The sequence below is a fragment of the Dendrobates tinctorius genome, unplaced genomic scaffold, assembly GCF_039654945.1.
Source record: "Dendrobates tinctorius isolate UK_male_01 unplaced genomic scaffold, ASM3965494v1 ptg000015l, whole genome shotgun sequence".
Taxonomy (NCBI): domain Eukaryota; kingdom Metazoa; phylum Chordata; class Amphibia; order Anura; family Dendrobatidae; genus Dendrobates; species Dendrobates tinctorius.
Genome location: NW_027361683.1, coordinates 42,815,204 through 42,836,786, shown reverse-complemented (window position 1 = coordinate 42,836,786; position 21,583 = coordinate 42,815,204). Strand labels below are relative to the sequence as shown.

Genomic DNA, 21,583 nt, shown 5'->3' with positions numbered 1-21,583 from the left:
ATACACCACTATATAGCCTCCCCTTGCACTGCACACACAGTGACTGGTGTGTTGTGCAGGCCAAATCGCTAGCAGCAGAAGCAGTTTTTTTGTCTTCTTCCCTGCCTAACGCTCTCCCTACAGAATCAGCAGCAACCTCTCCCTATACTGAGATCGGCAGAAGTAAGATGGCGGTCGGCGTGCACGCCCTTTTATACCCCCTGTGACGCCCACCAAAGCAAGCCAATCACTTGCATGCCCTTCTGAAAGATGGTGGTGAACCGTGCCTAGGTCATCACGTTGCCCACAGTGTCCATGGATCCTGATTGGCTGAAAAAGAGCGCAAAACAAACGTTGCCCACAGTGTCTGTGGATCCTGATTGGCTGAAAAAGAGCTCAAAACAAACTTTTGAAACGCGACTTTGGCGCGTAAGTTTCCGACCTCGTGGCCGACCTCATCCTAGGGACTTTTGAATTTTTTCGACCCGTTTCGCTCAACTCTACTCATGAGCTCTAATCTCCAAAGCACTTCCTGCTTCCAGAAATAATACATGCTACACAACAACTATATTCTTATCTATGAGTTGCTGAATAATCCGCTACCAACAGTTTATGGGCCCAGAGTGACACAGAACCCCAGAGTAAAACAGCAACAGAAGCTAAAAACAAAAGCAGCACAGAGAAACAGAGAAGATGTCCACTAGCACCCCATCAAGTTCTCAATGCCAAGCTTTACTAACCAGAACTACCAGCCCTGGAACTTCAAGGTGAAGATGATGCTCATAAGAGAAGGTACGTGGAAATATACTCAGGAACAAGTGCCTCATCCATTATCAGATGATTGGCTAGAGAAGTGTCAAGAGCCATGCTGGATCAGGACTGATAAAAAGCACAGGTAACCTTTTTCTTAAGCTGTGCTTAAGTTGGGTTTTTGCCCCCCGGTGGTCATTAGGATTATTGCACTGTGGTGTCGTTTGTTCTAAGTTTTCCCCCGGTGGTGGTGAGCATCATTGCACTCTGGTTTCTTTAGTTAAGTGCACATGATTATAATGTAGGTGTGATTGCTGGCTCTGCTATAAAAGAGTCACAGGTGTTGCAATCATCAGTGTTGGTGTTCAACCATCCTTGGTGGAGGAAGGAGCTGGAGAGCGTTCCGTGCAGTACTGTCCTAGCCCTGGTGTGGAAGGAGTCAGAGGGGATTTCCTTGTCACTCTGACAGAGCTTGGTGGCAGCTATTCAGGAGGAGAGCTGCATTCTGGTGGTGGACTCTGTTGCCAGGAGCAAGTGCAACAGAGTAAAGCTAAGTGGTGTTTCCCTGTATGTGTTTTTCCTTAGAGTGTATTAATTCAGCGGTGGGGCCAGTGCCTGCGCCACCCAGCTCCCTAGCAAGGGATAGGTGTAGGGTGTGCTATGGCGACAGGTTCCTGAGCAGCGCCCAGTGTGGAATCGGCATAGGGAACGTTAGGAGCGTTAGGGACACTGACTCAGGGGAGTGCAGGAGGTCTTCACCTCCCCTTTCCCTATCGCAGGGCCCACCATTGTAACTGTTTCCCCTTTCCCCGTGTCTTGTTTTAGTTACCGGCCTGCGGGCCGTGTCACACAAGACAGTATCACATGCCACGTCTTGTTGTTTTAGTTACCGGCCTGCGGGTCGCGTCACACAGGACGGGTCACCATGACAAGAAGGATCAGAAAGCACAAAGCACGATCTCCCTCAGTGTAGATGACAATCAGATTGTACATATATGCAATATGTGCATCTGCAAAGGAGATGTGGGATGAGTTACAAAATGTGCATGAAAGATCAAATCTCAGCAATAAGCTTTATCTCATGAGAAAGCTGTATCATTTTAAGCTAAGTGATGGACAGAATATGCCGGACTATATAAGGAACACCCTAGAGATTGTGGTGCGTCTCAGCGGTATTGGAGAAGAAATTTAAGATTTTCATGTTGCTGCACTTCTATTAAGTGGTCTTCCAGAGAGCTATGACACACTTGTGACTGCACTAGATGCATGGCCAGATGATGAGCTGAAACTAGAGTATGTTAAAGACAAACTTGTGGATGAATTCAAGACAAAAATGCAGCATGTAAGCAGCAGTAATGAGGCCAGATCAGAAGCAGCATTAAAGACACAGGATTTCCCTAAATATAAGAGAAATCTAAGATAAACTCATGAATGTTTTGTCTGTAAAAATTCTGGCCACCTTAAAGCAGACTGCAGAAATTGGAAAGCAAGAATGAGTCTGCTTACAAAGCAGAACAGTCATCAAACGGTTAAAACAGCTGTAAATGAAGATTCTGCATGTGTTGAAACTGCATTTAATACCAGTACAGGCCCATCTGCAAAGCATATATGGTGTATAGATTCTGATGCAAGCACCCATATGACAAATAACATGGAATTTTTCACTGACCTAAATGAAAACAAGTCAGAAAAGGTCATCTTAGCTAATGGTCATTATATGATTTCAGAAGGCATAGGAGATGGCTACCTCCACTGTCCAGTTTCCTCAGCACAAAGCAGAAAGATCCCAATAAAGGATGTTCTCTATGTTCCCAGCCATGAAAGCAATCTTCTGTCAGTAAAGAAGCTCATGCAAAAGGGGAATGTAGTTACTTTTAAAGATAACAGCTGCGTCATCTGAAAGAAGGGTCACTGTTGTGAATTCTCTTGATCTGACTTCTGAGTCGGGGCTCCCTCTGGTGGTTGCTGCGGGTAGTGGAGCTGGCCGGGTTGACAGAAGTCTGCCACCTGATGACGATGATTGGAAATCAGGGGTTACTGACTGGGAGTATATAAGTGAGCAGGCTTCCCTCAGTTGCTGCTGGTGATTGGTTTCTTCCTGTGCATTTTGAGGTCTGCTGTCTCCTGCCTGATCCTGCATTTTTCAGTTAAGTTGTTCATTTGCTAATCCTTTGCATCTGATCTGGTTTTGCCTCTTTCTGCTTTGCTGTGAGGGTTCAGCGTGCTCCCTGCTGGGGCAATGCTGGCCCCGCTCCATATGTTACAGCTTGTGTCAGTTTGTTCAGTCCCCTGTTATATTAATCTCTTTTTCTTTGCTGCAAGTTCACACCAGAATGCTGATATAGTGGGGGAGAGGTCGTGAGACCTCAGTGGTTTTTGTACTTCGGACGTGTTGGATTTTTTAGGGTTTTTGCGTGATTGCAGACAGTTTCTTTCCTTTCCTATCCTATCTAGACAGTTTGGGACCCATTATTTGTTCAGTCTATTTTCTGCCTGTGTTTGTGCCTCATCTTGTCTCACCGACAATATATGTTTGGGGGCTATCTATTTCTTTGGGGTTCTACTCCGGGGCAGTTTCTTGCTTTAAGCTTAGTTAGTTCTCTGGCTGTGCCGAGGCATCTAGGGCATCATAGATATGCCCCACGGCTACTGCTAGTTGTGTTGTTAGGATTAGGGGTCTGCAATCCGCTAAGTTACCAACCTTTCTGGTTTCCTGGTGGCCTAGCCTATTCCTTCCATCCTCCTCGGTGACCTATTCATAACAGGTCACACTCTTGCAGAAGGAAAAATCCAAGATGAACTTCATCAGCTAAAATGCAAAGAAAGATTGTACAGTGCTAGACAAGATCTACATAAGAACTGTATCCATGTATGGCACAGACGTTTTGGGCACAGAGACCCAGAAGCAGTATTGAAATCAACAAGTGTAGTCAAATGATGAAGTGCACTAGCTGTCTTAAAGGGAAAATATCCAGAAAATCCTTTCCTAAACTAAGCACCACTAGATCTGCACAGCCACTGGATCTGATACATACAGATGTATGTGGTCCAATGAGTGTTCAAACTCCTAGCAAGAAGAGATATTTTCTCACAGTTATTGATGACTACTCCAGATATACAGTCGTCTACCTGCTTCACAGTAAGGATGAAGTTCCACAGAAACTTGAAGAATATCTTGCTGTAGTGTTTAACAAATTTGTAAGAATGCCAAAAGCCCTGCGTGCAGATAATGGAACCGAATATACAAGTGGTAAAGTGCAAACCATTTTGAAAAAGGATGGAATCGTGTTCTAGACTACCATTCCATGCAACCCAGAATAAAAAGGTATTGCAGAGAGAAAGAACCATACTCTCTGTGAAAGTGGAAGAAGTATGTTTGATGCAAATCTACCTACAAGGTATTGGGGAGAAGCCATCATGACAGCTTGCTATCTTCAAAACAGAGTGCCAAGTAAAGTCACAAATAAAACTCCATATGAGCTATGGAACTGCGAGAAGCCTAACCTGATGAACCTCAGGATATTTGGAAGCAAAACGTTTATGTATGTTCCCAAAGAAAAACGTTCCAAGTGAGAATCACATGCAAAGCAAGGAGTCCTGGTGGGCTATAGTGAAACTCAAAAGGGATACAGAATCCTGCACCCAGAGACCAACACAGTAACAATTAGCAGAGATGTAGTGATTGATGAAAACTCTGTATCGCTCAAATTCCATGAAGTTACACCAGTTATTCAACTGAATCTCAATCATCAAACCCAGATGCCGAAAAGGAAAACACTGAAGTATGGATAAGCTCTGAAGCCACCAAGGAAGACACAGAAGAACCAAGTCAACCTCCAGTCAGGGGATCAGAAAGGCAAAACAAAGGTATCCCAGCTAGACGCCTTTCTTATATGGTCAGAACACTTCCTGAATCAGAGCCACAGTAATGGCAAGAGATGCAAAAATTGCCTGTTCACAAGAAGGAAAAGTGGATAAATGCCGAAAAGAGAAGATCTGCTACCCAGCAATGAGAGTTAGTGTCACGATCCATTTTTGGATCTGTGTCATAGTCTGGACTCTCTCATATAAACCTTTTTCCTTTCTGGCCCTCGGGGGTTAATATGGGGATTTTGCCCCCGGTGGCCACTGGTGTTACTACAATTGTAGTTGGCCTGCTGATGGGGTTTTCTCCCTGGTGGCTGCTGCTGTTACTGCATGGTGATTAATTATCTATGCAGGTGGTGACTACTCCCACTTCCCTTTATAAGGCCACCTGCTGCTGCAGATCACTGTTGGTAATACTGGTCATTTGCTAACCAACCTTGGTGAAGACTGGACCTACCTGGTGCAGAGCGGTTTCAGCTTATTTGGATCAGTGGTGTTGCTGCTGGATGCTGATCGGGTGCCTTTCTCTGCTGCTTGGAGCATTGGCAGCAGATAAAGCTAAGTTTTGGCTTTTGATTGCGTTAACCCCATGGTGTCTGTTTTATATTTCCTTTTGTGTTATTGGTGCAGTTCACTTTATTCCCTTTCTCACCTCCTGGGGAGGGGGTTGGGTGTTTAGCTCAGGGCTTAACAGGAGATAGGGACAGGTCAGGGCCTTGGGCCTCACTACCATCAAGTGTACCCCCAAGTTAAGGAAAGTCAGGGCACCTCCTTAGCCTGAGGGGCAGTTCAGGGGCCCAGGTTCCATGCCTCCTGTTTTTTCCCTACTGCCCCATGACATACAGACAAGCAGTGGGTGCGCTTCTGTAAATAGCAACCACAACTCGTCCGGATATCACCCCCACAGTTGGAATTCTCTGCCGACGTGTAAGCAAACCACGTCAAAGAGACTGGAAGGCAATTAAGAGAATTCTTCAATATCTTAAAGAAAGTCAAAGGCTAAATATTAAGGTATCTTCATCAGGAGATCTCACTCTCAGAGGTTATGTGGATGCAGATTGGTCTGGAGATTCAAGTGATCGGAAATCAACAAGTGGTTACTTGTTCAAGTTCAGAGAAAATTCAGTTTCTTGGTCCAGCAGAAAACAAGTGTCAGTCGCATTATCTTCTACAGAAGCAGAAAATGTCTGCTGCTTATGCAAGTCAAGAAGTAATTTGGTTGAAACAACTTTTGGAAGATTTCGGCAAGCTATTAGCTCAACCAACAGTTATCTATGAGGACACCCAGGATGCATTAAACTTGCCAGCAGTGAGAAGATTAGTTCAAGCACTAAGCACATTGATGTAAAACATCACCACTTACGTGACTTAGTGAAACGTGGAGTACTCGAGTTTGTTTATTGCGAGTCTGACAGGATGGTAGCTCATGGTATGACAAAGCCATTATCAAGAGCCAAGTTTGCCAACTTCAGAACCGCAATGGGACTAACAGGATAAGTAGTTGTTGAGTGGGGGAGTTGGAATATGTTTGGTGCAACAACTCCATTTCTGTCTGAGTGTTCAGTTGCTAGATTTGTATGCTGTTTAAAAAGTAAAAATAACCTCCCAGAGGCTCACGCAGGCAGACCATGTGACTGTATTTCCTGTTTTTCCTATGTCTGTGTATGAGAGAAGCAGCCTGCTGTAGATACTGCACAGATAGAGACAAACAAATGATTTATTCCTGATCTATTAACCTTATCATATATTGTTCCTGAATAAATAAGCTCTGTTGTCACATGCTTGGGGAGTATTCTGAATAATCTGATTCGACTAGGTGAGAGGCTCTGCGTTGAGGTATAAAGGGTAACATTTATCCTTATGGAGAGTGACATACCGATCTGGCGTGCCTATATAAAGAGGCTTAAGGGCCTGTCACACTAAGCGATATCGCTAGCAATATCGCTATAGCGATATTGCTAGCGATATCGCTGTGTGTGATACTTACCTACAACCCGCTTCCCTGCTGCTTATCGCTGATCGCGCGAGAACGACCTGGGCCGTTTCTCGTTGTCAGCTTCCTGCGGCGCTTCCTGCTGTGATGATGAGCGACGCGTGGAGCCGGGCAGGAGGACGCAGAATCGCCTGGTGTGACAGGTAAGTAGCGACCCCCGACCCCTGCGATGTCGCTGGTGAGATCTGCCTGTGTGGCAGCTCACTAGCGACCACTTAGCGATGCACCAGCGATCCTGACCGCGTCATATCGCTGGTCGGGATCACTGGTACATTGCTAAGTGTTACAGTACCTTTATTCATTGTGCAACTAACCAAATCAGATCTCATACATTGCACTCTCGAGGAGCAATACCCCGAATATCCTAAGTCATACTGCATAGCTTGTTAAAGAGTTGATAGTGACTCATAGGATTGCTGATTTCAACAGGGGCGCTATAGAGTTCTATAGGGTTCTAGACCTCTTCTTCTCTGAAGAGGCAATTTGCATATTAACTTTGCAATTTCAAATCACATTCCCACCATGTAAATAAACTTTCCATGGTGCTGGCCACTTTAAAGGGAACCTGTCATCTCGTTTTTCAGCTATAAGCTGCGGCCACTGCCTTTCAGGGCTTATCTACAGCATTCTAGAATGCTGTACCTAAGCCCCCGATCTAACTTGAAAAATAAGAAAAACAAGTTTTATTATACTCGCCAGGTGGCGGTCCGGTCCGATGGGCGTCGCATGTCCAGGTCAGGTGCCTCCTATCTTCATACGATGTCGTCATCTTCCTTGCTTCGTGTCCTGGCTCCTGTGCAGGCGTACTGATCTGTCCTGTTGAGTGCAGAGCAAAGTACTGCAGTGGGGCAGGTGCTGGGAAAGGTCAGAGAGGCCCAGCGCCTGTGCACTGCAGTACTTTGCTCTGCCCTCAACAGGGCAGATAAGTAAGCCTGCTCCAGAGCATGATACCAGGGAGCCACGAACCAAGCAGGAGGCGGCATCTCAAGAAGATGGGAGGCACCGGACCCGGACCTGCGACACCCATTGGACCGGACCGCATTGGACCGCCCCCCCCCCAGGTGAGTATAACAAAACGTATTTTTATTCACTTGCAGGTCGGTTCGGGGGCTTATCTACATCATTAAAGAATGCTATAGATAAGCCCTGAAAGGCAGTGGCTGCATCTTATAGCAGCCAAAACAGCTGACAGGTTCCCTTTAAATGGAACCTGTCCCGGCCGGGGAAGGTGAGAGAGGCCCAGCGCTTGCTGTAGATAAGCCCTGAAAGGCAGTGGCCGCATCTTATAGCTGAAAAACGAGGTGACAGGTTCCCTTTAACTGTCATAGCCTGTGCTACCTTCCTAAAAAAAAAAAAAAAAAAAAGTTACCCAGCTCCCCCAGAGGTTTTTGCTTGCCATTGCAGTGGTGGGCAAGGACCACTGCTGCCATCGCTCTTTTCTAGGTGTCCTGTTAATATTGACCTGGTGTCTAGTTATAAATAAAGAATATGATTGCACAGTGTGATAAAAGTGTTTGATTTTTTCTTTTGTGCAATTATCTGTACACTTTCACCTGCCTGAACCTAAACTCCATAGATTGCTACTATCTCTACAGGTAATGGGCTGTGCACAGTGCAAAAAGGAAGAAGGAAAGGCAGGGGATGTAAGTGCGGAGAACATATCCAATGGACGTTATTACCGAGATCCTGTAGCAGCATTCCATAATCAAGACATTGGCATTTCTGCCAGCAAGTCATTATGTATAGTTGGAGGACCGTTTTTGGGAGGAGCACAGAGAGGCATGGGTGTCACAGGAACTTCAGGTAAGGTGAATAAAGAGAATGTGCTTTAATTTAAAGCATTGTGCAAGGGATCGCAGGCAACAAGGAGGCTCATGGCTGAGCCATAAAAATCTCATGAGTGGGAAGCCCTAGCTTTAGGCTGCATTGAGCCCTGTGCTAAATTGTCATTTGGTGCCCCAACCCCAATGTTTTTATATTCAGTTTTTCCTAGGACAAATTTATTAGCAGGAGATTCGCTTTTATTTTTTTGAAAATTAATTTGGGTTTTCCACAGTTTTTTCCTGTCGTAACATGACCCCACCCACATGTATTATACTGTTAACTGTTGAAGACATGTGGTGTGGAATCTGCACCTCAGATCCCCCATTTCTGAACTTGGACATTACGCTCACATCCATTCAATTTTCTCACATGGACCTAGTGTCCGTGTGAGAAAAAGCGCAGCATGCATTATTCTCTACCATACAGTCATATGTTAAAGTTTGGGCACCCCTATTAATGTTAACCTTTTTTCTTTATAACAATTTTGGTTTTTGCAACAGCTATTTCAGTTTCATATATCTAATAACTGATGGACTCCGTTATATTTCTGGATTCAAATGAGGTTTATTGTGCTAACAGAAAATGTGCAATCTGCATTTAAACAAAATTTGACCGGTGCAAAAGTATGGGCACCCTTATCATTTTCTTGATTTGAACACTGCTAACTACTTTTTACTGACTTCCTGAAGCACTAAATTGGTTTTGTAACCTCATTGAGCTTTGAACTTCATAGCCAGGTGTATCAAATCATGAGAAAAGGTATTTAAGGTGGCCACTTGCAAGTAGTTCTCCTATTTGATTCTCCTATGAAGAGTGGCATCATGGGCTCCTCAAAACAACTCTCAAATGATCTGAAAACAAAGATTATTCAACATAGCTTTTCAGGGGAAGGATACAAAAAGTTGTCTCAGAGATGTAACCTGTCAGTTTCCACTGTGAGGAACATAGTAAGGAAATGGAAGAACACAGGTACAGTTCTTGTTAAGCCCAGAAGTGGCAGGCCAAGAAAAATATCAGAAAGGCAGAGAAGAAGAATGGTGAGAACAGTCAAGGACAATCCACAGACCACCTCCAAAGACCTGCAGCATCATCTTGCTGCAGATGGTGTCACTGTGCATCGGTCAACAATACAGCGCACTTTGCACAAGAAGAAGCTGTATGGGAGAGTGATGCGAAAGAAGCCGTTTCTGCAAGCACGCCACAAACAGAGTTGCCTGTGGTATGCAAAACCACATTTGGACAAGCCAGTTACAATTTGGAAGAAGGTCCTGTGGACTGATGAAGCAAAGATTGAGTTGTTTGGTCATACAAAAAGGCGTTATGCATGGAGGCTAAAAAACACAGCATTCCAAGAAAAACACTTGCTACCCACAGTAAAATTTGGTGGAGGTTCCATCATGCTTTGGGGCTGTGTGACCAATGCTGGCACCGGGAATCTTGTTAAAGTTGAGGGTCGCATGGATTCAACTCAGTATCAGCAGATTCTTGACAATAATGTGCAAGAATCAGTGACGAAGTTGAAGTTACTCAGGGGATGGATATTTCAGCAAGACAATGATCCAAAACACCGCTCCAAATCTACTCAGGCATTCATGCAGAGGAACAATTACAATGTTCTGGAATGGTCATCCCAGTCCCCAGACCTGAATATCATTGAACATCTGTGGGATGATTTGAAGCGGGCTGTCCATGCTCGTCAACCATCAAACTTAACTGAACTGGAATTGTTTTGTAAACAGGAATGGTCACAAATACCTTCATCCAGGATCCAGGAACTCATTAATAGCTACAGGAAGCGACTAGAGGCTGTTATTTTTGCAAAAGGAGGATCTACGAAATATTAATGTCACTTTTATGTTGAGGTGCCCATACTTTTGCACCGGTCAAATTTTGTTAAAATGCAGATTGCACATTTTCTGTTATTACAATAAACCTCATTTGAATCCAGAAATATAACTGAGTCCATCAGTTATTAGATATATGAAACTGAAACAGCTGTTGCAAAAACCAAAATTGTTATAAAGAAAAAAGGTTAACACTAATAGGGGTGCCCAAACTTTAACATATGACTGTATATAGTGTGAGAGTTGTCCATTTGAGTCTATGGATGAGCAAAAGAAAAAAAAATCGGATCCCATGTAGAACATCCGTTTTGCACCCAAATTGTACTGATAAACTGCCATTATTAAATTAGGAAACTGTATGTGATGATGTACATTTGAGAAATCCCACTCTCACTGCCCTCTTCATAATACCCCCCCACTCTGCCCCTCTCATTAATATATACCCACACTGCCCTTTCTATAATTTCCCCCACACACTGCCCTCTCCATAATATCCCCCATGCTTCTCCTTTTTTCACAATTTTCCCCATTACCTCATAATGTGTCCTCACAGAAATCTCTCTCGCCATCTACAATAATAGTCTTTACATTCAATCTTCAGTTCCGACATGGAGTGCTTACTGCTCTCTGCTGTGTCATCGCCATTTCTGTGGTGACAGCAGAAGTGTGATGAGGTCACCAGCGTGGAGACCTCATCATGCCGCTCTACATCGGGGCAGCGAGCTGATTATCACTACACTGCCCCTGTCCTGGCACTGAAGTATCTATAATATAATGGGCTAAGCGACAATCTGTCTGAAGCCTTTATAGACTGCGCAAGCGTGACGCACCTGCGCAGTCTTGCTCCAGACAGAATAAGGCATCCAACGGTGATCAGTGTGTATGGCGTCGGAGATGGCGGTACGAGTACACACTGCATACCGCGATCTCGGGTGCCATACTTACATACTTGCCTGACCTGGAGGAGAGTTGCCGCGGCGCTTCTCTTCGGCCGGAGACCGGGGCAGGAGTGTGGCCGGAATCGCGCATGCGTATAGCGCGATCTGGCGCCATTTTACTGAAGACACATTTGCAGTGTGTCTTCAGCAATATGGCGCCGGACAACACTGTGGGCATGCGAGTACTCCGGAGCCAGACTCCACGAAAAGGGGGTGAGGAGACCACACATGCCAGGAAAGGGGGGGTGAGGGGACCACGCATACCAGGAAATGGGGGTGAGGGGACCATGCATACCACAAAAGGAGGATGAGGGGACCATGCATACCAGGAAAGGAGGGTGAGGGGACCATGCATACCACGAAAGGGGGATGAGGGGACCATGCATACCATGAAAGGGGGGTGAGGGAACCATGCATACCAGGAAAGAGGGGTGAGGGGACCATGCATGCCACAAAATGAGGGTAAGGAGACCATGCATACCACGAAAGGGGGGTGAGGGGACCATGCACACCACGAAAGGAGGATAAGGGGACCATGCATACCACGAACGGGGAGTGAGGGGACCATGTACACCACGAAAGAGGAGTGAGGGGACCATGCATACCACAAAAGGAGGGTGGGGGACCATGCATACCACGAAAGGAGGGTGAGGGGGCCATGCATACCATGAAAGAGGGGTGAGGGGACCATGCATACCACGATAGGAGGGTGAGGGGACCATGCATACCACGAAAGGGGGGTGAGGGGGCCATGCATACCATGAAAGAGGGGTGAGGGGACCATGCATACCACGATAGGAGGGTGAGGGGACCATGCATACCACGAAAGGGGAGTGAGGGGACCATGCATAGCACGAAAGGGGAGTGAGGGGACCATGCATACCACGAAAGGGGAGTGAGGGGACCATGCATACCACGAAAGGGGAGTGAGGGGACCATGCATACCACGATAGGAGGGTGAGGGGACCATGCATACCACGAAAGGGGAGTGAGGGGACCATGCATACCACGAAAGGGGAGTGAGGGGACCATGCATACCACGAAAGGGGAGTGAGGGGACCATGCATACCACGAAAGGGGAGTGAGGGGACCATGCATACCACGAAAGAGGAGTGAGAGGACCATGCATACCACAAAAGGGGGGTGAGGGGACCATGCATACCACAAAAGGGGGGTGAGGGGACCATACATACCACAAAAGGGGGTGAGGGGACCATGTATACCACGAAAGGGGGGTGAGGGGACCATGCATACCAGGATTGGGGGTGAGGGGACCCTGCATACTAGGATTGGGGGGTGAGGGGTAACATGCATACCAGGATTGGGGGGTGAGGGGACCATGCATACCAGGATGGGGGGGTGAGAGGACCATGCATACCGGGATAGAGGGGATGAGAGCACAATGCATACCAGGATAGGGGGGGTGAGAGGACCATGCATACTAGGATAGGGGGGTGAGAGGACCATGCATACCAGGATACGGGAGTGAGAGGACCATGCATACCAGGATAGGGGGGTGAGGGGACCATGCATACCAGAATTGGGGGGTGAGGGGGCCATGCATACCAGGATAGGGGGGTGAGGGGACCATGCAAACCTGGATGAGGAATAGGGTGCCATGCTTACCAGGAATGGGGGGGTGAGGGTACTATGCATACCAGGATAGGGATGAGGGGTGCCATGCACACCAGGATAGGAGGGGGGCAGCACATATCAGGATGGGTGACCATATACCAATAAAAATGCCCGCCACCCGGGCGTAGAACGGGTTCATAGCTAGTTTACCTATTTTCGTGTCTGAAGGAAATACATTTGAATGAAGGTAAAGGGTAGCCAGTGCACAAGAAATCCTTTGGTGGGCCACATGTAACCCATGCGCAGTATGCTGTGTAGGCCTGAGCTAGAGGCTAAAAGAAGCTCTGCATAATGTGAAATAGCTACAGTCATCTGATTGCACATCTCATATCATTGAACACCGTTTTTATACTGTCTTGTCTAAGGAATAAAGTATGAAAACACTAGTCTGCTGACATAAACAATGCCACTCGATCGCTACAGCTGCATCCTTCATATTTCTGTTTAGGTGTTTAAGCAGAAGAAACACTGTTATTCCGCACAGATCATATGGTCGTAAGGCAACCTTATATCTGTATATAATGTATACCCCACTCACACATCATTACATAATGTAGACTCCCTCATACATCGGTATATAGTGTTCGTGTCCATCATACATTAGTAAATAATGTCCTGCACCCACTATATATCAGTATATAATGTATACTCCACTCACACATTATTACATAATGTAGACTCCCTCATACATCAGTATATAGTGTTCATGCCCATCATACATCAATATATAATGTCCTGCACCCACTATATATCAGTATCATGGGCGGACACACCGCATGTGCAGCCGATGCGACTGCACAGGGGCCCAGAGGCACCAGGGGGCCCCTGCAGGGCGGCTGATAATGAGGGCAATCTGACCTGTTTATTTGTCTCCGAAGCTCGGGAGGGCCCCTGGCCTGATGTGATCTTGTGCTCCGCTGCCTACAAGAGAAAATGGCAGCGGAGCTGCAGCGATCCGTCCTGTTTCCTGCCTGGCAGCGCTTCCTGTCTGTCACAGCAGTCAGCGGAGCGGCTGGATGACGTCATCCAGCACCATGGCTGAGGGCTGTGCCAAAGAGAGGAAGCTGCAGGCGAAGGTGACGCTGCGGGAGAGCGTGCGGTGCGGTGAGGTGAGTAAGTGTGTGTGTGTAGGGGGTGAATGCAGAGAAGGCAATAATGGGGTGGTGGGGAGGAGGAAATGATGGAGGTGGTGGAATGAGCAATGATGTAGGTGGTGGGGGACAAAGCAATGATGGAGGTGGTGGAATGGGCAATGATGGGGTGGTAGGGAAAAGGCAATGATTGAGGTGGTGGAAATGATGATGATGGTCATGGTGCAAAGTGCAATAATGGGGTGGTGGGGGAGGAGGAAATGATGGTGGTCGTGGAATGGGCAATGATGGGGGTAGTGGGGGAAAAGGCAATGATGGTGGTAGTGGAAAGGACAATGATGGTGGAAAGGGCAATGATGGGGGTGATAGGGAAGCCGAAAAGCAGTAGTGCGCATGCATGTCCTATGCTTTCTGTGGAGCCATGTCTAATCATTGGTGACAGTGTGCTTTAACCCCTTTCTGACATCTGACGTACTATCCCATCCACAGTACCCGGGCCCCTATGACCGGGGACGAGAGAGTACGTCATCACGATCAGCGGCGCTCCCAGGGGGGGCACCGCTGATCACGGCCGGGTGTCAGCTGATTATCATGGACCGCCCCCGGCATGTTAACCCCTGGCACACTGCGATCAAACATGATCGCAGTGTACCGGGGTTTAGAGAAGCATCAGCAGGGAGGGGGCTCCATCTGTGCTTGGAGACCCCCAGCGCAGCGCGATGTGCTATGCTGCTCTGGGGGCCTCCTTCCTGCAGGTCTCCAGATCCAATATGGCTGCAGGGGCCTTCGGGGGCCTGCAGGGAGGCGACTTCCTCAGCGTCTGCAGAGCGCAGGCACGAGGAAGCCTCTGCAGCACCTGTCAGCAATCTGACATATTACAGTGATGTCCCCCCCCCCCGGGACGTGATAAAGTAGAAAAAAAAAAGTGTAAAAATAATTTATTAAAAATTGCTAAATAAATTTAAAAAAAAATATCCCCTAATAAATTCATTTTTTGGAAATAAAAAAACAAACAAAAAACAATAAAAGTAAACATATTTAGTATCGCCGCATCCGTAACGACCTGCCCTATAAAGCTGTCCCATTAGATTACCCCTTTAGTGAACCCCAGAAAAAAATCAAAATAAAAAACAAATCAAAAAACAATGCTTTATCATCATACCGCCGAACAAAAAGTGCAATAACGTGCGATCAAAAAGACGGATATAAATAACCATGGTACCGCTGAAAACATCATCTTATCCCGCAAAAAATGAGCACAGTCATCAGTGAAAAAATAAAAAAGTTATAGCTCGCAGAATAAAGCGATGCAAAAATAATTATTTTTTATATAAAATTGTTTTTATTGCATAAAAGCGCCAAACCATAAAGACATACCGTAAATGAGGTATCGCTGTAATCATACTGACCCGAAGAATAAAACCGCTTTAGCAATTTTACCACACGCGGAACAGTGTACATGCACCCCCGAAAAGAAATTCATGAAATGCTGGCTTTTGTTCATTCTGCGTGCCAAAAATCGGAATAAAAAGCAATCAAAAAATGTCACATGTCCGAAAATGGTACCAATAAAAACGTCAACTCACCCCGCAAAAAATAAGACCTCATATGACTCGGTGGGTCAAAATATGGAAAAATTATAGCTCTCAAAATGTGGTGATGCAAAAACTATTTTTACAATAAAAAGCGTCTTTTAGCATGTGACAGCTGCCAAACATAAAAATCCGCCATAAACAGTAAATCAAACCCCCCTTTATCACCCCCATAGTTAGGGAAAAATAATAAAATAAAAAAAGTATTTATTTCCGTTTTCCCGTTAGGGTTAGGGTTAGGGCTGAGATTAGGGTTAGGGGAGTGTTTGGGTTAGGGTTAGAGTTAGAATTGGGGGGTTTCCACTGTTTAGGCACATAAGGTGCTCTCCAAACGCAGCATGGCGTCTGATCTCAATTCCAGCCAATTCTGCGTTGAAAAAGTCAAACGGTGCTCCTTACCTTCCAAGCTCTACCATAAGCCCAAACAGTGTTTTACCCCCACATGTAGGGTATCAGCCTACTCAGGACAAATTGCAAAACAACTTTTGGGGTCCAATTTCTCCTCTTACCCTTAGGAAAATAAAAAATTGGGGGCAAAAATAACATCTTTGTGGAAAAAAATATGATTTTTTTATTTTCACACCCGGGCGTTATAAACTTCTGTGAAGCACTGGGGGATTCAAAGTGCACACCACACATCTAGATAAGTTCCTTGGGGGGTCTAGTTTCCAAAATGGGGTCACTTGTTGGGGGTTTTAAAAGTTTAGGCACATCAGAGGCTCTTCAAATGCGACATGACACCCGCAGACCATTCCATCAAAATCTGCATTCCAAAACGTCACTACTTCCCTTCCGAGCCCCGACGTGTGCCCATGCAGTAGTTTCTCCCACATATGGGATATCAGCGTACTTAGGACAATTTGGACAACAACTTTAGGGGTCCAATTTCTCCTGTTACTCTTGGCAAAGTAAAAAAAATTGGGGACTAAAAGATCATGTTTGTGGAAAAAATATGATTTTGTTCTTTTCACGCCCGGGAGTTATAAACTTCTGTGAAGCACTGGGGGGCTAAAAGTGCTCACCACACATCTAGATAAGTTCCTTGGGGGGTCTAGTTTCCAAAATGGGATCACTTGTGGGGGGTTTCCAAAGTTTAGGTACATCAGGGGCCAATGGCGGATCTTAATAGGGGCGGATGGGGCGGTCGCCCCGGGCCCAAGGTTTTTTGGGGGCCCAGGGGCAGGGGCGGGCTGGGCTGGGTGGCAGAGAGGCAAATGCCCCCCGGACCGCTCCCCCAGCACCTGTACAGGGCCGGCCGTGCTCTGTGCTGTGACGCCGCCGGCAGCAGACAGCCGCCCGCGTCACATTCTATGAGGGGCCGGGAGCTGTGCATGGCCGTCACCTTGACGGCTGCTCAGCTCCGGCTGTACTTCCGGGTCAGATGTCGGGCGTGCGCGATGACGTCATCGTGCACGCGCCGACATATCCCGGAGGATGCTGAAAGCAGAGGCGCTGCTGGGGAGCGAGCCGGCTGTGAGGTAAGTATGGGGAACTTTTTTTAATTTTTTATTTATAAAATGAATTAAATGGGGGAGGGGGTGAGTGGGGGCTGTACACAGTGAAGGGGGGGTGACTGGGGCCTGTATATGATGAAGGGGGGGTGACTGGGGCCTGTATATGATGAAGGGGGGGTGACTGGGGGCTGTATATGATGAAGGGGGGGTGACTGGGGGCTGTATATGATGAAGGGGGGTGACTGGGGGCTGTATATGATGAAGGGGGGTGACTGGGGGCTGTATATGATGAAGGGGGGTGACTGGGGGCTGTATATGATGAAGGGGGGGTGACTGGGGGCTGTATATGATGAAGGGGGGGTGACTGGGGGCTGTATATGATGAAGGGGGGTGACTGGGGGCTGTATATGATGAAGGGGGGTGACTGGGGGCTGTATATGATGAAGGGGGGGTGACTGGGGGCTGTATATGATGAAGGGGGGGTGACTGGGGGCTGTATATGATGAAGGGGGGTGACTGGGGGCTGTATATGATGAAAGGGGGGTGACTGGGGGCTGTATATGATGAAGGGGGGTGACTGGGGGCTGTATATGATGAAGGGGGTGACTGGGGGCTGTATATGATGAAGGGGGGGTGACTGGGGGCTGTATATGATGAAGGGGATGACTGGGGGCTGTATATGATGAAGGGGGTGACTGGGGTTGTTCAAGATGAAGGGGGTGAGTCGGTGCTTCACAGGATGAAGGGGGTGAGTGGGGCTGCACATGATGAAGGGGGGGAGAGTGGGGCTGCACATGATGAAGTGGGGGATAAGTGGGGCTGCACATGATGAAGTGGGGGATAAGGGGGACTGCACATGATGAATTAAGGGGTAAGTGGGACTGCACATGATGAATTAAGGGGTAAGTGGGACTGCACATGATGAATTAAGGGGTAAGTGGGACTGCACATGATGAATTAAGGAGTAAGTGGGACTGCACATGATGAATTAAGGGGTAAGTGGGACTGCACATGATGAATTAAGGGGTAAGTGGGACTGCACATGATGAATTGGGGGTAAGGGGAACTGCACATGATGAATTAAGGGGTAAGTGGGACTGAACATGATGAATTAGGGGTAAGAGGGACTGCACATGATGAATTGGGGGTAAGGGGGACTGCACATGATGAATTGGGGGTAAGGGGGACTGCACATGATGAATTGGGGGTAAGGGGGACTGCACATGATGTGGGGGTAAAATTAACTGCACATGATGATGGGGGAGTGGGGCTGCACATGAAGTTGGGGGGAAGGGGACTGCACATGATAAAATGGAAGGGGGGATAAGGGGCTGCAAATGATGAAGCGGCACTGCAGATGAAGTGAGTGGGTGATAGGGGACTGCAATGGATGAAGTAAGGGGACTTCAAATTAAAGTGGGGACATTAAAGTGGATCCCCTATGGCCAGGATCACGTTGGGCGATTTTGTGCGTATTGGCCGTAGGCCTACAGCTTATGTGCAACGTCTTTTTAGGCCATGTCCACACGTGGTGGAATGGTGGCGGGTTTTCCGTATGGACCCGCAGCAAACCAAGTGCTGCGGTCCGTACGGCTGTCAATTCCCGCACGGGGACCGCAGCGCTCAGGTGGGAAGGGGGGTACAGGGGCCCAGGTTTTATGAACAGCCCCGGGCCCATAGTCCACTTAATCCGCCACTGTCAGGGGCTCTCCAAAGGCAACATGACACCCATAAACCATTCCATCAAAGTCTGCATTGCAAAATGTCACTACTTCCCTTCCGAGCCCCGACGTGTGCCCATACAGTAGTTTTCTCCCACATATGGGATATCAGCATACTCAGGACAATTTGGACAACAACTTTTGGGGTCCAATTTCTCCTGTTACTCTTGGCAAAGTAAAAAAATTGGGGACTAAAAGATCGCGTTTGTGGAAAAAATATGATTTTTTTATTTTCACGCCCAGGCGTTATAAACTTCTGTGAAGCCCTTGGGGGTTGAAAGTGCTCACCACACATCTAGATAAGTTCCTTGGGGGGTCTAGTTTCCAAAATGGTGTCATTTGTGGGGGGTTTCCACTGTTTAGGCACATCAGGGGCTTTCCAAACGCGTCATGGCGTCTGATCCCAATTCCAGCCAAAAAAGTCAAATGGCGCTGCTTCCCTTCCGAGCTCTACCATGCGCCCAAATAATGGTTTACCCCCACATGTGGGGTATCAGCGTACTCAGAACAAATTGCACAATAACTTTTGCAGTCCAATTTCTCCTGTTACCCTTGGTAAAATAAAAAAAAATTGGACCTGAAGTAATTTTTTTGTGAAAAAAAGTTAAATGTTCATTTTTTTTTTTTAAAACATTCAAAAATTTCCTGTGAAGCACCTGAAGGGTTAATAAACTTCTTGAATGTGGTTTTGAGCACCTTGAGGGGGGCAGCTTTTAGAATGGTGTCACTTTTGGGTATTTTCTATCACATAGACCCTTCAAAGTGACTTCAAATGTGATGTGGTCCATAAAAATAAAATGGTGTTGCAAAAATGAGAAATCGCTGGTCAACTTTTAACCCATTTATCTTCCTGACAAAAAAAAAATTTTGGTTCCAAAATTGTGTTGAAGTAAAGTAAACATGTGGGAAATGTTATTTATTAAGTTTTTTGTGTGCCATAAAATTCAAATTTGGAAAATTGCGAAATTTTCAAAATTTTCGCCATTTTTCCACAAATAAACGCAAGTTATATCAATGAAATTTTAACACTAACATGAAGTACAATATGTCATGAGAAAATATTGTCAGAATCACTGGGATCCATGGAAGCGTTCCAGAGTTATTACCTCATAAAGGGACAGTGGTCAGAGTTGTAGGTCATGAATGTGCAAACCACCCTTTGGGGTAAAGGGGTTAAATACCATATGAAGCTATGCGCCGGATATGAAGGGGGAGGGAGAGTGACCGCGTGTATTAAAGTAGCCAGAACGAGGTTTGAGACGTTGGGGTAGCGGCACTTGCGCAAAAATGCCTATGTGACTGGGGTTCGGGGGCGTGCGCCATGTGAGCGTTCAGGGAGAGGCTTGGAACACAAAACCGAGGCACATGTACACTACTGCTTTTTGGCTTTACCCGCAGTTGGGCAAAGCATACTGCGCACGCGCTGAGATACCATTTAATGCACGCGCGCAAAATCTGTACGCGATCTCTGATATTCACGACAAAGAATGTGTACAGCAAGCCGAGGACAGGTGGAGTGAGGGAACAGAGGCAACGCCCATCGGACTGAGCCGAACAGATTACATACAGCATGGGACAAATAAAAAAGGCTTTTATGGGTGATACATGGGGAGTCAGGGGTTTCAGAAGTAGTTGGGGAATGCATAGCTGACACAAATTAACTGATGTTTTTAGTTGGTAGGCAAAAAAAGTGGTGTTATGGCCGCTATAAGATGCGGCCACTGCCATTCAGGGCTTACTTACAGCATTCTATAAAGCTATAAAGCTGTAGATAAGCCCCCTAACCGACCTGCAAGTGAGGAAAAATAAGTTGTAATATCTGATGGGTGTCGCAGGTCCGAGTCTGGTGCCTCCCATCTTCTTGAGATGCTGCCCTCCTGCTTGGTTCGTGGCTCCCCGGCATCACGCTTTGGCGCAGGCTTACTTATCTGCCCTGTTGAGGGCAGAGCAAAGTACTGCAGTGCACAGGCGCTGGGCCTCTCTGACCTTTCCCAGCACCTGCGCACTGCAGTATTTTGCTCTGCCCTCAACAGGGCAGATAAGTATGTGTTAGGAGTCAGATTTCTGCTTGACTATGCAGGAATCTAGACCCTCACATTCTGCAGTCTCCTGCTCTTTGTCCACTGCAGAAGAGATTGCAGAGGAGATTGCTTTGCAGCAACTCTCTCCGGAGGCTAAAGGGCATGTCACACTAAGAGATATCGCTAGCAATATCGCTATAACTAGTGAAGTTATAGCGATATTGCTAGCGATATCGCTGTGTCTGATACTTACCTGCGACCGGCTCCCCCGCTGGTTATCGCTGATCGCGCGAGAACGTCCAGGACCGTTTCTCGTCATCAGCTTCCTGCGGCGCTTCCTGCTGTGAAGGCGAGCGACGCGTGGAGCCGGGCGGGAGGACGCAGGATCGCCGCGTCTGACAGGTAAGTAGCGACCCCCGTCCCCAGCGATGTCGCTGGTGAGATCTGCCTGTGTGGCAGCTCACTAGCGACCACTTAGCGATGTACCAGGGATCCTGACCGCGTCATATCGCTGGTCGGGATCGCTGGTACATCGCTAATTGTGACAGTACCTTAAGTCCTTCATTCCGTTCTCTGAGCATGCTCCTGGGACGATCTCCCATTGGAGTTCAGGAGTCAGGTGCTCAGGTCCTGCTCCTGATTTCATTGGTTCTGCTCAGGGTTCGGGAGACTTCCGGAAGGTCCGGTTCGCTATAAAAAGTGGGCATGGCTGTTCCGCCATGCGCTAGTATAGTCTTGCTCGCTGCTGTGTATTTGTTGATGGATGCATGATCTGGTGAATGACTCATTGGAAACCCCTACCCTCTGATAATATGCATGTGTGAGGGAATGTGTTCTAGCCAGTAACTGCGCCAGCGAGCCTTGCTCCACAGCA

General features: G+C 47.1%; 1 protein-coding gene across 1 annotated transcript in view; it reads left to right on the top strand.

Annotated features, from left to right (window-relative positions):
* FGR (FGR proto-oncogene, Src family tyrosine kinase) overlaps nucleotides 1-21,583 on the top strand; it is a 417,108-nt gene that overhangs the window by 181,548 nt on the left and 213,977 nt on the right. Inside the window, exon 3 of the mRNA XM_073564004.1 lies at nucleotides 8,185-8,392. Within this exon, the coding sequence (XP_073420105.1) occupies nucleotides 8,188-8,392 (205 nt within the window). The 5' untranslated portion in view covers nucleotides 8,185-8,187. The remainder of the gene's footprint in view (nucleotides 1-8,184; nucleotides 8,393-21,583) is intronic.